The sequence below is a fragment of the Centropristis striata genome, chromosome 11 (genome assembly GCF_030273125.1).
Source record: "Centropristis striata isolate RG_2023a ecotype Rhode Island chromosome 11, C.striata_1.0, whole genome shotgun sequence".
Lineage (NCBI taxonomy): Eukaryota > Metazoa > Chordata > Actinopteri > Perciformes > Serranidae > Centropristis > Centropristis striata.
The window spans coordinates 25,287,660-25,303,577 of NC_081527.1; the positions used below are offsets into that span (position 1 = coordinate 25,287,660).

A 15,918-nucleotide genomic window follows, 5' to 3' on the forward strand; every position below is an offset into this window, starting at 1 on the left:
CTGTGATATCTGTACAGCACTTTGGTCAACCCCGGTTGTTTTAAATGTGCTTTATAAATACAATTTGACTTGACTTGACGGTAACACTTTACAATAACCAACTAAGTAATGTTTATAGATGGTTTATAAACCAATTATTAACCATTTACAAAATTCTATAAATATTTAATCCTTAAATGTTTTCAAACTATTTCTTAAAGGTATAAGAATAATTTTGAAATAATTGACATACTTAATATGGTGTTAAAAATGTTAGAATGAGTGCAAAACTATTAATAAACTAATAATTATAATGTTATATATAATGTGTATAATTGTATAATTGTTTGTTTATGGTAAAGTAACTATAAACTTACATTAATATGCCATCTATTTGGCATTTATAACTTATAGTTCAACATTAATAAATTATGTATTTACCATTCTAAATGGCCTATATACGGTTTATAAATGATGATTAAACCTTAATAAACTATCTGTTTACCATTTATAAATGGTCTATTTACCATCAATAAATGATGGTTATTGTAAAGTGTTACCGACTTGACTTGACTTGTCGTGACTTGACTTGACTTGACTTGGAACAGCAAAAAAGTGAATAAGCAGTGAATCAATATTTACGAACTATTCCTTTAAGGGTTTTTTTTACATCTGAAAGTTAGTATGAAGGTAACCAAAGGGAAATAGTCATGGTGAATGGAAGGTTTACAAAGCACAGGACTTGGACAGTAGAGACTGGTGTTCACATCCTGCATCCCATGAGTGGCAATGAAACAATGTAATCTCTAAAGACATATTCTGCATATCAAAGCACCATCTGTAGGCAATGGGATGGTACCATATTTAGTAACGGGAGCCCTTAGTATTGATCAATCATGTTTGGTTGAAAGGCTTGGCGACTGCAGATCCCTGTGAAGAGCAAAAGAGGGTTGAACAAATGCCTCATTGGATGTTCTGTAATCTGGTGGGCTACCTTTTAGGAAGACAGCATCTTTTGTTTGATCAAAAATTCCACACTGTAAATGAGTCAACAAATGAAAATGCCAAGGAAAGCCTTTAAAGTCCTGTGGTGATAATAATTCAGTTGCACAATAGGGCATGGAGTGGATAATTCAGTTCAGTGGACATTGGACCAACATTTCTCAGCACAATCTCCAGTCATGTGGATGTGGAGCTAACCATCTACTGTACTGTTAGACTGCAGAAAATTGTGTTGGTGTGCATGAGTGAATAATATATACATACACATTTGTGCATATCTGCACGTGTGCATGTGAGAGTGTGTTTGTGTGTGTCCATTTATCCTCTTGGTTAACTCTAAGAATTACCAGAGGAGCAGCAAATGTAGGTCATCTCCAGTTGAGCACTTTGAAAATAAAGACAACTCTAATACCAAACAGCCGACTCCAAGTCCCCCGTGGCATCCACTCTGGCATGTTCTCATCTGAATACCACGCATGAAGACAGTCTTTTTTTAGGCTTTTACAAGATTATCTCTGTGAGATTTCTGGTTGACTGTTACAGTGTACGAGTGCAGAGTGCAGCTATGCACGTAACTGCAACCCAAGGCATTTTATAATCCTTTCTCCTGTTCTCTGTGTAACTACATCATGTTGTATTCGACTGTGAATTCTGTCAAATTGCCTCTGAGCACACAGCCGTGCTAGACAAGTAAAGTGAAGTAACGTTTAAAAAGTTACTCTGCACTAAGAGTAGTTATCTACTCATGTAATACACTGAACCGCAGTCCAGATTAAAAAAACAAAAAAAACAATAACAAAATGAAAGTTGAACTGATCATTGGTAAACATTAATTCATCCATATCCTATATATATATTATCGGGACTCTGGTCTTGGGGGGCTGGAGCTGATCCCAGCTGACATTGGGTGAGAGGCGGGTACACCCTGGACAGGTCTCCAGACTATCACAGGGCTGACACATAGAGACAGACAATCACACTCTCATTCACACCTACGGACAATTTAGAGTCAAACCTAGGTGCATGTTTTTAGGCCGGAGTCGAACCGGCGACCCTCTTGCTGTGAGGCGAAACAACTTTTCGTCTTCCTCCCCTTTTTTCAGAACCTCACCTCTGATTGCAGGGTAAGACCTACATCAGGGATAGGCAACTGGAGGCCCGGGGGCCGCATACGGCCCGCAACCTCATTTGAAGTGGCCCTCAGTACAACTACATGCATTTGAGCATGAAATCTTAAAAGTGTGGTGTAAAAATGCACAAAATGACTTGCAATTAATGTTTGTCTGCTGTTCTTGCACAAAAAAAAAAAGAAATCACAGTAAGTGGTTATTTTTTATTTGCTTCAAACCTTTTGTATTCCTATTTATACTCTTATACATGCATTTGAACATGAAATATGTTAAGTTACTGCACTGTAAACATATTTAAAATAGCAGTTTCATCATATCTGGTTAAGTACACGGTCCTATATGTGGCACTGTGGTGTCCATGAAAAATTGTGGCCCCCTCCTGCATTTAAGTTGCCCATTCCTGACCTACATAGTTTTTTGAAAGACGTCAATAGCAGTAATTAAGTCTTTTATGGTAGTATGTTTGCAGCTTCTTAAACCTGAGGCGTAATTATTTGGCATAAACAGGCAAAACTTCCACAATAATCTAATATTTTTATGGAAAAGGCCAAAAAAAAAAAAGACTCACCTACGGTTGCTCTCACATGTGTACAGACATCTTTATTTTGCATTTACACATCAGTTTTGTTTTTTATTCACAGTTTGGGTTTGTTTCCTTATCTCAACTATATTAAAGAGAAGGGTTTGGGGATCATACATTTTCACGTTTTTCATTATTCTTCTTTCACACTTGTTGATCAGATGCAAAAATCAAATACTTTGTAAAAACATTCAAAATTGAAGTCTATGTTCCCACGCTACTATTCAGAACTCAAAACCCTTCAACACTTTACCAGCTATTGATATGGTAATTTTGGTTGCAGCTATCTATTAAAATATCCATCAGAGTTTCAAACTGATGGTCTATTACATTTAAATATATGTAATAATATAATATATATAATTTATATAAGAGTGCTATCATTTTCCTTTTTTTCCAGAAAGATGAGACAAATTAAATGTAAATACTGATGGGCATTTTAATGGCACCTAGAGTTCGTAGTATTTAAATGATCTGTTTTAATCTTAGAACGGCCATGTTGGAATGTTGTCCAGTCCAATAAGACTCTACAGAAAGTAGTGGCTTGAATATGAAGGGCACAATTATCAGCTATCTTATCATAACTGGGAAGCTGATTCATTTGCCTCATCATATTATCACAGATATGAATATTCCTTCCAGACTAAAGTGTACTTGTTACTCTTTGTTATTCATACAGTCATGATTAGCCAACGATGTAACAGCCCAGCAGTTATCATACATGTGAGAAGGAAACTCAACACGGGTTAGTAGTGTTATTTACTGCTGACTTAAATTCAATAGTGTAAAATGATATTATTGCAGATTCAAGTGCAATGTAAAAGAGGCACATACAGACACTAAAAATTCCTGCTTATCTCTAACAATTCTCTACTTTTCATTTTGCGATACATAAGTTAATACAACTTAAATTACATTTTTGTGTAAACGTGTACTTGTAAAAGTTTATGGTGTCTGTAGTGACTGATATGTTTTATGTTCAAAATGAGGAAAATCAATAAAACAACCTGGTCTCACAGGAATTCGTGAAATAGCCACGGATTTGCTTCAGTCAAAATCCGTGGAATAGCCACAGAATAACTCAAATTTCCGTGAAACTGACACGGACTTCCCACAACACATCCGGTAGATTACAAAATAAAACAGCAGACAAATCTGATCGTAAGTCGTCACTTTGTCAACATTAGTGGCTCCCGCTGCAACAGAATAATATGTTGATCAGCAAATCAACCTCAGACACAAGGCATGTAATGGGCGAAGGTTTGATCCATTAAATACACAGAGGATCAGGGAGATTTCAAAATAAAACACAGCAGATCGTCTCTTTCTGGCGAGATCTTCGCCACAAAGTGATTATGTACATTCACTGAGTGGATATTTACAAAATAAAACATATTTCTCGCTAGCAATGTAACGAAAATCCATTTTTATGCAGAAAATAAGTCAAAATATTGTTTTTTTCACTAAAAATGAGAGAACTGTCCGCCATGTTTTTTGTTCTGACTTGGACACAAACCAATAGGAAAAAATATCCATGGAATAGCCACGGGATATGACTGTCATTAACTTGCATTGTAGCGAAATCCGTGTCAGTTTCACGGAAATTTGAGTGATTCCGTGGCTATTCTATGGATTTTGAGTTAAGCGAATCTGTGGCTATTTCACGGATTCCTGAGAGACCAGGTTCTGTATTTACCATTCTAAATGGCCTATAAACGGTTTATAAATGATGATTAAACATTAATAAACTATCTGTTTACCATTTATAAATGATGGTTATTGTAAAGTGTTACCACTTGTACTTGTAAATGTGTATGGTGTCTGTAGTGACTGATATGTTTTATGTTCAAAATGAGGAAAATCAATAAAAAGAGTTGGGGGGAAAAAAAGAAAGAAAAGAACATCTATTCCTGCCTTCTTGTGGCCTACCTGTGCTGCTCTGGATGGTCCTGACGGTGGTGGCAGATGTGCGTGGTGGGGAGGACGGCAGCAGGAGCAGCGGTCTCCCTCCTTCTCCCTCCTCATCGCCTGAACAGCCCTGGTCGATCGCCCGCACATAGCTGTGGCTCCGCATCCGGAAGCATCCTGGCATAGGCAGGGTGTCCATGGTGTCCATGCTGTCCATGGCAGCCTCCATGGCCTGGGCCTGCATCTCACTGTAGACCTGCTCACACACCTGCTCGATCTGCCCGTTCACCTCCACCTCACTCAGCTGGAGGAGGAGAGGAGAAAGCATCAGAGCAGGAGCAGGCAGAGAGAGAGAAAAGGGAGGAGGAACAATGAAGGATGGACGTTGTGCAAACTTCCACACTATTGTCATCCAAAACGATTTAACCCTCTGAAATCTCAGGCTATTAGGTCCTTTAAAAAATCTGTTTAAAACTATTTATCAGGTTTTTTCAGCGCAACCTCATCTTTATGTCCTGATAATTAATTTTTTAGTTTGACTTACTTAATATAGTATATATATACAATAACCAACTAAGTGATATTTATAGATGGTTTATAGACCAATTATTAACCATTTATAAAGTGCTATACATATTTAATCTTTAAGTGTTTTAAACCAGTTTATTAAAGGTATATGAATATTTCAAAATCATTAACATACTTAATATGGTGTTAACAATGTTAAAATGAGTGTAACTAAAATTATTGATAAACTATTTTCTTATAATGTAATTGTTTTTTAATGGTAAAGTAACTATAAACTTACATTAATATACCATCTATTTGTCATTTATAAATTATGTAGTTAGTAAAACATTAATAAATTATGTATTTACCATTCTAAATGGTCTATGGTTTATAAAAGATAAAATATCTGTTTACCATTTATAAATTAGGGTTATTGTAAAGTGTTACCAAGTTTTGAACCCAAAAGAAACAAAGGAAAACAAAAAATCTGATCCTGAAAATTATATTTCAATACACAGAATTTTAAATGTTGCAAATATGAATACAGGTTGCAAATATTACATACAACAGGTAAAATGATGATAATCTCTAATTTGATATTTTTATACTAAATATATTTTACATTATCTTCAGTTTTACTTGGCCAAATAGAATTTAAAAAAAATCTGGTATGGAGTTTCAAGCCAGAACTTTAGAGAGAAGCTGATGGCAAGACTCCACGTTGCTTCATTTTTATGTCTTCACGTCATGAAGAAGTAATGTGCAGGTGCTTTCATGGACTCTAGAGGGTTAATCTTTTTAAGAGAGCAACACTTTGTTGTCAATAATTTGGACATGCATTGAAGGGGCATTAACCCTTAATAGGGCACTCATTGAAATACTTGCAAATTCCAAATTTCAACCCGAGAGAATATTGGAGGATATTACATACTGCCAGAATGTGTAAAAAAACCAAAAACATACGGACCCGGGGGAGGGGGGTAATATTTTGAGAAAAAAGTTTACGAGGCTAAAGTGGCAAATCTAAGAGAAAAAAAATTGCAGATTTATGAGATTTAAAGTGGTGAACCTGCGAGAAAAAAGTTGCTTTTTCGCCCCCACTTTTTTCTCGTAAATCTGCAACTTTTTTTGTGCAGTTTTGCCATTTTAAATCTCTTAAATCTGCAACTTTTTTTCTTGTAGATTTGTCACTTTAATCTAGTAAATGTTCTACTTTTTCTCAAAACATTACACCCCTCCCCTGGGTTTGTATTTTTATTTTTATTCATACTTAATATGCCCTAATATGCCGTTTTTACATTGGAGGTCAAGGTCAATAAAGTGAATATTATTATATTATTATCATACTGATTGGTACCCTGATCTTTGCTGATTAGCTGGAAGAAATCCATGTGGTTCTACGACCTCAGAGAGAGACATGGGGACCCAGTTTGATATCCACTGAAGTTACCAAATATAGTTCTTCGCCCGATAAAGGGTTAATGAGGGCGTGCTTGCTAGCAGCTGCTTGATTCCTTAACGGTGCTGACACTTTTCTCTTGCTCTGTCTCCATTCAGGTCTGCCACTAGGGACAAAGACTGCTGGTGGAGCCAGTAACAGGGGGTGTGCTGCCACATGGAGCTCCTGTTGCTGGTTGCCATGGATGCTGCCTCTGAAGGAAAACTGAGTCGCTTCTCATAATCAAGAACAACCTTGTTTACTTATCTCTTTTTAGCACCTCACTTTGCTGAAAAGGCACACCAGGAACCAAGTCCCCAAGTGATATTAACCCATTAGTGAGGGCTGCACTTCCATTCATCCTGTACAACTTTTCTGTTTTTTGAAAACTTTCCAGCTCACACTCATAGCGTGGGTTAATGCTGAATAATAAACAGGTAGGAGCGATCGTACGCATGCAGACACAGTACAACTGATTTTCCAGTCGTTATTTGAATTTATTTCTCATTTCTGCCAGTTGTAGCATGTTGCTCATTTCCTGGTGTGGTTAGAATTGTACAGTCCCCCTCTTCCTGTTCCTTCCCTGTCCTCTAACTGTGCCCCTACATATACAACCCTGTAAATCCACTTACCACTATCAACTATCCATAATAATTTGACATGCCGACATTAATCAACAATCAAACAACATCACTATACACTAAAGGCCCTTTTCTTTTTTATGAAAGCAAGTCTAATCTGATGGCAAGAGGGACTTACCACAAGGTAAATGAAGTTACACGGTAAAAAAAAGTTGTCTAAAAACAAGATAAAACACTAAATCTGAGGGAAATGATCTTGCTGCATGGACAGATAATTTCACTTGACAAGATTTCTTAAATTAAGATTATTAAATCTAGAAATAAGCATGTTGAACGCGTAAAATAAGAAATTAACTCTTAAAACAAGATACATTATGTAACACCTCTAAATCTAAAGGGTTTTTTTATCTTGGTAAGAAACAAATAATTGTCAGTGCACTCTGCTCGGGCCAGTTCATCGCTGCTTGCAGCTTTAATTTATCTTGTTTTTAAGAGTTAATTTCTTTTTTTAAGCCTTCAACATGCTTATTTCCAGATTTAATCATCTTAATTTAAGAAATCTTGTCAAGAGAAATTATCTGTCCATGCAGCAAGATCATTTCCCTCAGATTTACTGTTTTTATCTTGTTGTAGACACACCTTTTTTGCAGTGTACCAATGCTGGGGCATTTGTGTAACATTCTACAAGTTGCTCCAGGCAACTGACTCATCAAATATCAACATTTCAATACATTGCACAATAGGGCAAGACAATGTTCTAACAACATTTATTTTTCAATTTCATGTGAAGTAGATACAATCATTCTGCCTCTCTTTTTTATTTAATATGTGTGCAAACAGCAAGTCTATTGCATTATCCCATGACTGGGTTTCTATTTTGATTTTCATCCCCATATTCTCTTATTTTTTAAATTATTAGATTTTAAATCATTCAGCTTGATTTTTTAAATGACTTGAATCAAACTGAAAACAAATTGAATGGATCTTAAATGCAAGACAAAAGCATATTGTTGCAAGTTGTTTAATTGGGGTTTTTTGTTGGGTTCATGCAGAGAAGGATATTAAAAGTGTTAATAGAGGCAGGATGAGTAATACAAGTAGAGGTAAGGTAAGGTTAAGGTGGGACAAATGAAGGCTTATTGGGCACAGCTTTATTTCACTTCCTCTAGCTTTAAAGGAAGGTTTAAACAGTTTAGTCTGCCAGAAGTCAATGCAGAGTTATTCATTACACATGCAGGCTGCTGCAGCTGTAAATTAATGTTAATTTCAAAGTTACCAAATATGGTGCCAACATCAAGTTTTCTTTTTAAATACCTCAAAACATGACTGAAAAAAAAGTGATGCATCGCCACCTCTTCTGCTGAAATTCTGTACTTTTCATATTGTCAATAAATCCCATAAAAACATCCCAAACCAACAATTTGCTCGACAAAGACCATACGTTCCTACTGAAAGAGCACTGGTTCCTACTGAAGATAATAATATTTATGGCTTTGCAGTCACAAATATAATGGTTTCATTTTTAATTTCCTGAAACTGGTTGTTTTAGTTTAAACATTAGGAAATGGGGCATTAGTAGGAGACTATATAAATTAGTTCACATTTCTTTCCCTTCTGTGTATTTGGGGCAGCAGGAATGTGTGTGTGAGTAAAAGTCAATGAAGTGTGTGTGTTCATGGTGATGCAGTGCAACAGTGTGGCTCATTGGTGTGGTGTTAATAGTTTTGGACAACAATGGAGCACTGAAGAATAAGATACATACACAATACATTCAGTGTTGGTTTGGGTCTGCACATGGGATTTGTTGACAAGAAGAAAAATAAAGAATATCACCACAAATGTGATGTGATGGATGGTTCTGAGGAGTTGTTAACATGACTCTCATCCTCCTTTTACTCCTTTCCCGTTTAGACTATATGGGCTGTAGTGGAGTTTGCTGGTGGTGCACTGTGGAACACACCTGGGCTTAGATAGTATTTGAAAGCATTTTCAAAAACATGGCCTCACAGGAATCCGTGAAATAGCCACGGATTTGCTTAACTCAAAATCCGTGGAATAGCCACGGAATCACTCAAATTTCTGTGAAACTGACACGGATTTCGCTACAATGCAAGTTAATGACAGTCATATCCCGTGGCTATTCCATGGATATTCTTTCCTACTGGTTTGTTCCAAGTCACGTGACATTGAAGGTCCTGGCGGTCAGAACAAAAAACATGGCGGAAACTTACTTGCATTGTAGCGAAATCTGTGTCAGTTTCAAGGAAATTTGATTGATTCCGTGGCTATTCCACGGATTTCTGAGACCAGGTTGTTTTCAAACAATGAGGGGTTCACTGGTTAGCAAAGTGCTCTATTGGACAATTAAATATGTTCATGGCCATGTGAACATTTTTCCTGAACACAGGGCTGTGTTCTGTCTTGGGATGCTTAGGACAAAACCTCAGTTGCATCAAATAACAAAGCTTAAGTCAGAGAATAACAAAGTCTTCCAGGATTACATGAAAGATTTAATTATAAATGACTGGCTGCAGCTTTACTTTACAAGATGGACACTGATACGCATCTCTGGCTACTTTTGGGTTAGTATTAAGTACCTCCTCAGAGGTGGATATGTGCAACACACTTGTGTTGGAAACAGTAAACCCATCCTTTAAAAACAGTGAAAGATAATGTATATTCAGCCCGATCGGACAAAATTACGTGAAATGACCACAATCTCTTAACACAGAATTCTGTGCTTGTGGCACGTAATGTTTGAAAAGTTATAGAATTTGGAAACAATGCCAATATAAGTCAATAGGGATCTCTTTTCACAGCACATGTATACCCTGGTGTAACAATGTCAATGCTATTTTGAGAATGCTCTGCTGTTTTATGTAATTTTCACAAATTACGTGCCACCAAGGACTTTTTTAAAAACGATAACTAACTGAAACTGAATTGTGTGGTTACAAAACTAACTAAAACTAACTAAAATTATAATGAAAATGTCCTTAGTTTTCGTCTTTGTCAACTTTTTTCATACATAAACCTTTTTGGTTGATATGAAATCTACTTCATCTATCTGGTTTTATGACTTAATAAACTTATTGGGGCTGAGATGGATCAGACAAAGGAAATAAAGGAAACATTTATTGTGACTTTTTTGTATCTGGCACCCAACAAATACCCCATTACAAAAAACTAAATAAAACTAAACTAAAACATTTTCCCCCCCAAAAAAGAAACTAATTAAAACTAGCAATCACACTCTGAAAACTAATTAAAACTAACTGAATTTGAAAACAAAAAATCACAACAAAATTAAAACTTAAACTAATGAAAAATCCAAAACTATTATAACCTTGTGTGTCACCAGCACAGAATCCTGTGTTAAGAAGTCATGGTCATTTCACATGATTTTGTGGGATCAGGTTGTGTACATCATCCAAAGCTTCCAGGTGGTTGCATGTGCTTGAAGTCATCACCCACATGAACAAATCCATGACAAAAGTGAAAAATAATGTTGTCAAATGAAAGTCAAGGATTGTTTTCAATGTGGTATACCACTCCTCACATGCTCTATCACATCCATCTACACCTTAGTCTTAGTTTGTTTAAAGTAAGATGATTTGGTGGGGCATACTTTAAATATGAAGGCAGCAGTGTTGGCAACCAACCTGACTGATGGTGCTCATGGCCCTCATGTAGCTTTCATTGCGTGAGCGGTATTGGGGTGAGGACAGCAGCGATTTGGGGTCGAGGAGGGTTTTGGGGTCCAGGGTATCCAGGCTTCTATTGATTGAAACCTCACTCACCGCACGCAGATAACTGTGGCTCCTGATCTGCAGTTTGGGGGAGTGCTCCGTTGAAATCCTGACAAAGGGACGGCAGAGATGGAGAGTTATACACATTTTTTTAATGAATTTATTCAAGAAATATTTCAGTCAGTGGCAGTGGCGGTTCTAGACCAATTTCACTGTTTTTCCGAAATCTTCCTGCGTTTTTTAATATGGGAGCCATTGAGGCTGTTGGTGCATGTTGGTGGCGCATCTGTGCGTCCTATGCCCAAACTATAACTCTGACAGCTTTACCAGAGGATTGTGAGTGAGAAGACAAATTTTCATATGTTTCTATGTATAAATTATTTCTGTAGAGTGGTATTTGCGGCCTGGAGCGCAGTTTTCAAATTTATTTTTTGACAATTTATTCTCTCCCTCTACACTCTGGCGATGATGTCACACACTGTGACACGAACATTCCATGCAATGCACACCCATTATAATCTCAGAATTTCTCCAAAAATGATCATGTTCATTGAACAAGGATTGATAAAAAACTATATGACCTATCGAAACGTGGATTAATACACCGATACACAAGACTTGTGTCTACTGTTTAAAGTTTAAATGGAGTCTCTAGGTGAAATTATGCCGGAGAAGTAGATGTTTAAAAATCTCCAATTATTGTTCTTTTTCGCTCATTTTTTGTCGGCCGTCCCATTCATTTCAATGCAAAATTTTGGGCAATTTTTCTTACGTCGCGAAAAATTCGTATTCTGTAGAGAAAGGTAATAGCACACCGATCCCAATCAAACTGCACGTTTTGAGATATAATTTGTCCTGCAACTCTTCAAGTTGTAGGACTAGTTGCGGGACGAAATTGCGTCCGGAAGAGGAAGAAGAAAAAATCCACACTATAACAGTAGCGCCCCGAGCACGGCTCCTCTCTCTCTGTTGCAGGACAGAGAGATACAAAAGATCCTTCTCTCCTACAGCCATCAGGCTGTCTCATTCTAACAGAGATTCTACCAGACTAACTGGATTTCCCCTCTGGGATAAATAAAGTACATTTTGATTTAATTTGATTGAGATGCATTGCTTGAGTGTTTTAGCAAAATGCTAATTCTAGTCCACAGGAGACTACAATACAAGTACAATAATATTGCATGGCTAATAACAGCAGCAACATATATTCAGAATTAAAATACACACCTGAGCTATCAGGGATTAACAGCAAAGCACAGCAAAGCCAGGACAATGTGATCATACAAACCATTTATAATATATGCATGTAAATGATAACCATGGTTTGAGTCTGCTATAAAGACATTAGATTAGGTTAGTGGGTAGAGAAGAGAAACAGATATGAGGTATTGTACCTTGAAACAAGACAGTCACCATATGGAGTTTATCTAATTTATTCAAGAACAGGATTTTCGTTTTCTGTGCAGGATTTTCAGTTTGAGAGTAGGATTACTTGATTTTGCGTTCATAGTGTTTTTACTGCTCTCTCTCAAACCTCTTCTATTGCACTCAAAATGTCTCTGCTCACACTCAGATTCCCTCTCCTTGAGCTTAAAAGTGTGTGTTTGCGCTTAAAACTTGCTGTTTACACACATTTCCTTCACTCTCACTTGAACTCTTTTCCTTGGATTCAAACCGTCTGTGTGCACTCTTAAAACTTGGGCTAGTAAGTATGAAACTCAAGAGAGTTAAAAAAAAAAATTATATGTTCGTCTTGAATATCTATTACAATCTCCTTGAGTCTACCAGGGTAATTTAAAGGGACGTTGGTTACAATGAACAAAATGTATGGGGTTTAATCATTGATTGTGTGTGCATGAATCTTATGATTAATACAAATTTTCAGCTGTAAACATCTAGAACTTTTCCCACACACAGTTTCTTATAGTAAGGACTGAATTCTGCCACAGAGCATTTGATGGTCAGTTCTGACCTGATGATCATTTAGATCAGTAGTTCTCAACCTTTTTAAGAGCCCCAATAACATGCATGTTGTCCGTGACCCCAGCTCACTGAACACAATCTCCACGCACAGTTCAGATAATTAAAACTCAGTTGATACGACAAATTTTGGACAAATAATGAAGCAGATAGCAACTAAAACATCTCTCTGCCTGTGCATTTATATATTCTTTAACATTTTATTGTTACTTTTAATCTAAGTGCTTTGCTATAAGTTTAAAGGTCCATTCTGACCTCCTGAGTGTGTAACAGTCAGCTTCAAGCCAGAGACTCCTTGGAAAGTAAGAACTTGCTACTTTGGGATTTGTCAGAAAAGACACAAAATTACCCAAAAAAGAATCAAATTGACCACAAAATGACACAAAATGACCAAAAAAATATATAAAATTGAGCAACAAAGGACTCAAATTGACCACAAAATGACAGAAAATGAGCACAAAAAGACACAAAATGACTAGAAAAGACAAAATGACAAAAAAAGACACAAAATGACCAAAAAAAAAGACACACAATTACCAAAAAAGACGCAAAATGACCAAAAAAAGACACAAAATGACCAAACACAGTGGAGACAGAGCTGACTTCCAAAATGATTTGGTGACCCCCAGAAATCATCTCGCGACCCCAATTGGGGTCAGGACCCCAAGCTTGAGAATAGCTGATTTAGATCATGAGAAAGGACCTATCAAAGTTATACTTATTATGTATCATAGTCACATAACTGTTGTCAAGATTTAGAAGGGCCACAAATATGTATTTTAATGCTTGCGCTTGTATATTTCCTAGCATGTATAGAAAGTTGTCATTATTAGCCACAAAGACACATCTGTGTGTATTGGTATTGTTGCGTTTGTTGTCTCATATGCACCAATATGAAATCTTATTTATATATAATGCAGAAAAAATGCTTGGGGTATTTGTTTTTAATTATTCCTTTTTTAATTACTAGAATTGGTTGACAATGTTATAGATTTACAGTATTGTACAATGTTTAATAATAATATTAATGATAATTATAATAAGAATTCTTTAATATCCTTATTTGTTTGAGAAAGTTGCCTTTTTTAAGTACATTTGCTGAGTAGAATTGGTGCACAATCCACTTAGAGCAGTGAATAAAAGTAGACATTTACTCTCTCAAACCTTTTCTCTTGCATTCAGATTTTCTGTCCTTGAGCTCAAAATTGTCTGTTTGCACTCAAAACTTGATGCTTACACAGATTTTCTTCACTCACTTGAAGTCTTCTCCTTGGATTCAAACCGTTTGTGTGAGCTCTCAAGACTTGAGCATGACATCAATATCAAAATATTCCTCTCCTGCTTAAACTGTTGGGGGTGTTGTAGTATATTTTATATCACAAGTGGTATATTTTATTGTTACTTTTAATGTAAGTCGCCGCTTTTCTAAAAGGCCTCAGTATGACCTCCAGATCATGTAACAGCCGGTGTAAACCAGAAATAAAGTACTGTAGGATCTGGGATTTTTTAGACCATAGAGGCGTTTGAAAAAAGAAATATAAGCAGTATAAGTTGCATCCTTTTAAGGTTAAAAAGTAGACTTAGCAGCGTGCGCGTTCCCATAAAATGTGCCAATACTTTGGATGTGGGATGTTACAAACAGAATTGTTTAAATGATCTTACACACAGACAGAAAATCCAGAGAGGAAAAGGGCTTCATTGGACTTGGGGACACCTTTTTTTCAGCAGCCTTAAAATTGACAAAGTTCTCCTCCGCTGTACCTACACTGTAATAAATTATTCTCTAGTCATTTCATTTCACTTAATATATTTGATAAAATGTATTTAATATAAATGCGTCCTTAATTTTGAGGCAGTTGTTTAAGTAACTTTATATAAAAATGTTTGAGATAGAATCTACTTATTTTGATCACATTAAATATAATCTTTATGTGTATGTAATTCTAAATCAAGAGAATTTTGAATGAATCCAACACAATAGAATTAGTCCGTTTTTTAATTGACAGGCACTTCCTGTTAAGTTGTTATTAACTCAACTTGTAACATAGTTAGATTTAATTAGTAATTATTAATATTGCGTTCAATCTGTTGCCTAAATATTATTGAGTAGCTATTGTTTATCTTTTTTACAGTCTGGTAATAAAATAAACTAAAAGGAACTTTGCCTTGATCTTTGATTCATTTTCTCACTCAATTTGAGGTAGTACATTTACACTACACTGTTACAGTATTGACTGGGCTGAAAGTGAAAGGAACCAATGAAGCAGACACATTTGGCAATATTTTAAAAAAGCAACACACATAGTTTACTAAGTTGTTCATAAAAAAATGTTGATTTAGAGAGTAGGGTGTGTGCATGACACAGTAAGAGAAAGGGACAGAAAAAGAAGAGTGGTCGTCCCTCGACTGCTCACTGTAATTACTCTCACTATTTAGAGAGCTGTGAAAGCTTAATTAGACAAAAGTGATATTTCTGGCTTCCTGCTGTAAATCAGACTGAAGATAAGCCCTCTCTCAGGGGCACATTTACTGAGCCTGCAAGCTTTTGTTTTAGCGCAACGAGATTTTACGTTGCTTATAATGCTTCATCAGTATTTAAATTAAAAAATTTGGATTTAATACTAGGGTTGGGTTAAGCCTTTTCACCCGTTAAAATACCCTATAATGCATATCAAATAAGTGACATTTTCAGTCAATGAGAACACACTGGTATAAAATATCAATTCTGCTAAATGAAAGAAGGAGATTCGAACTAACCACTAAGAATTTAAAAATAGATAGGTTGCTAAATAAGGCAATGCACTAGGTGTGCATATGGACATAATGAATCCATCAAATTAAATGTACACTGCAAAAAAGTGTTGTCTAAAAACAAGATAAAACACTAAATCTGAGGGAAATGATCTTGCTACATGGACAGATAATTTCACAAGATTTCGTCAATTAAGATTGTTAAATCTAGAAATAATAAGCATGTTGAACGCTTAAAATAAGAAATAACTCTTAAAACAAGATAAATTATCTAACAAAAATGTAATCAAAATTTTTTTATCTTACAAAT

The 15,918-nt window shown here is 35.9% G+C and overlaps 1 protein-coding gene across 2 annotated transcripts in view; it reads right to left on the reverse strand.

The window, feature by feature from the left end:
- The window catches only part of LOC131980842 (disks large-associated protein 1-like), a 161,578-nt gene that overhangs the window by 49,821 nt on the left and 95,839 nt on the right, over positions 1–15,918 (reverse strand). For both annotated transcript variants that reach the window (XM_059345151.1, XM_059345150.1), the window contains exons 5-6: positions 10,791–10,986; positions 4,621–4,903 (exon numbers count right to left, since the gene is read on the reverse strand). In XM_059345151.1, coding sequence (XP_059201134.1) covers positions 4,621–4,903; positions 10,791–10,986 — 479 coding nt within the window. The remainder of the gene's footprint in view (positions 1–4,620; positions 4,904–10,790; positions 10,987–15,918) is intronic.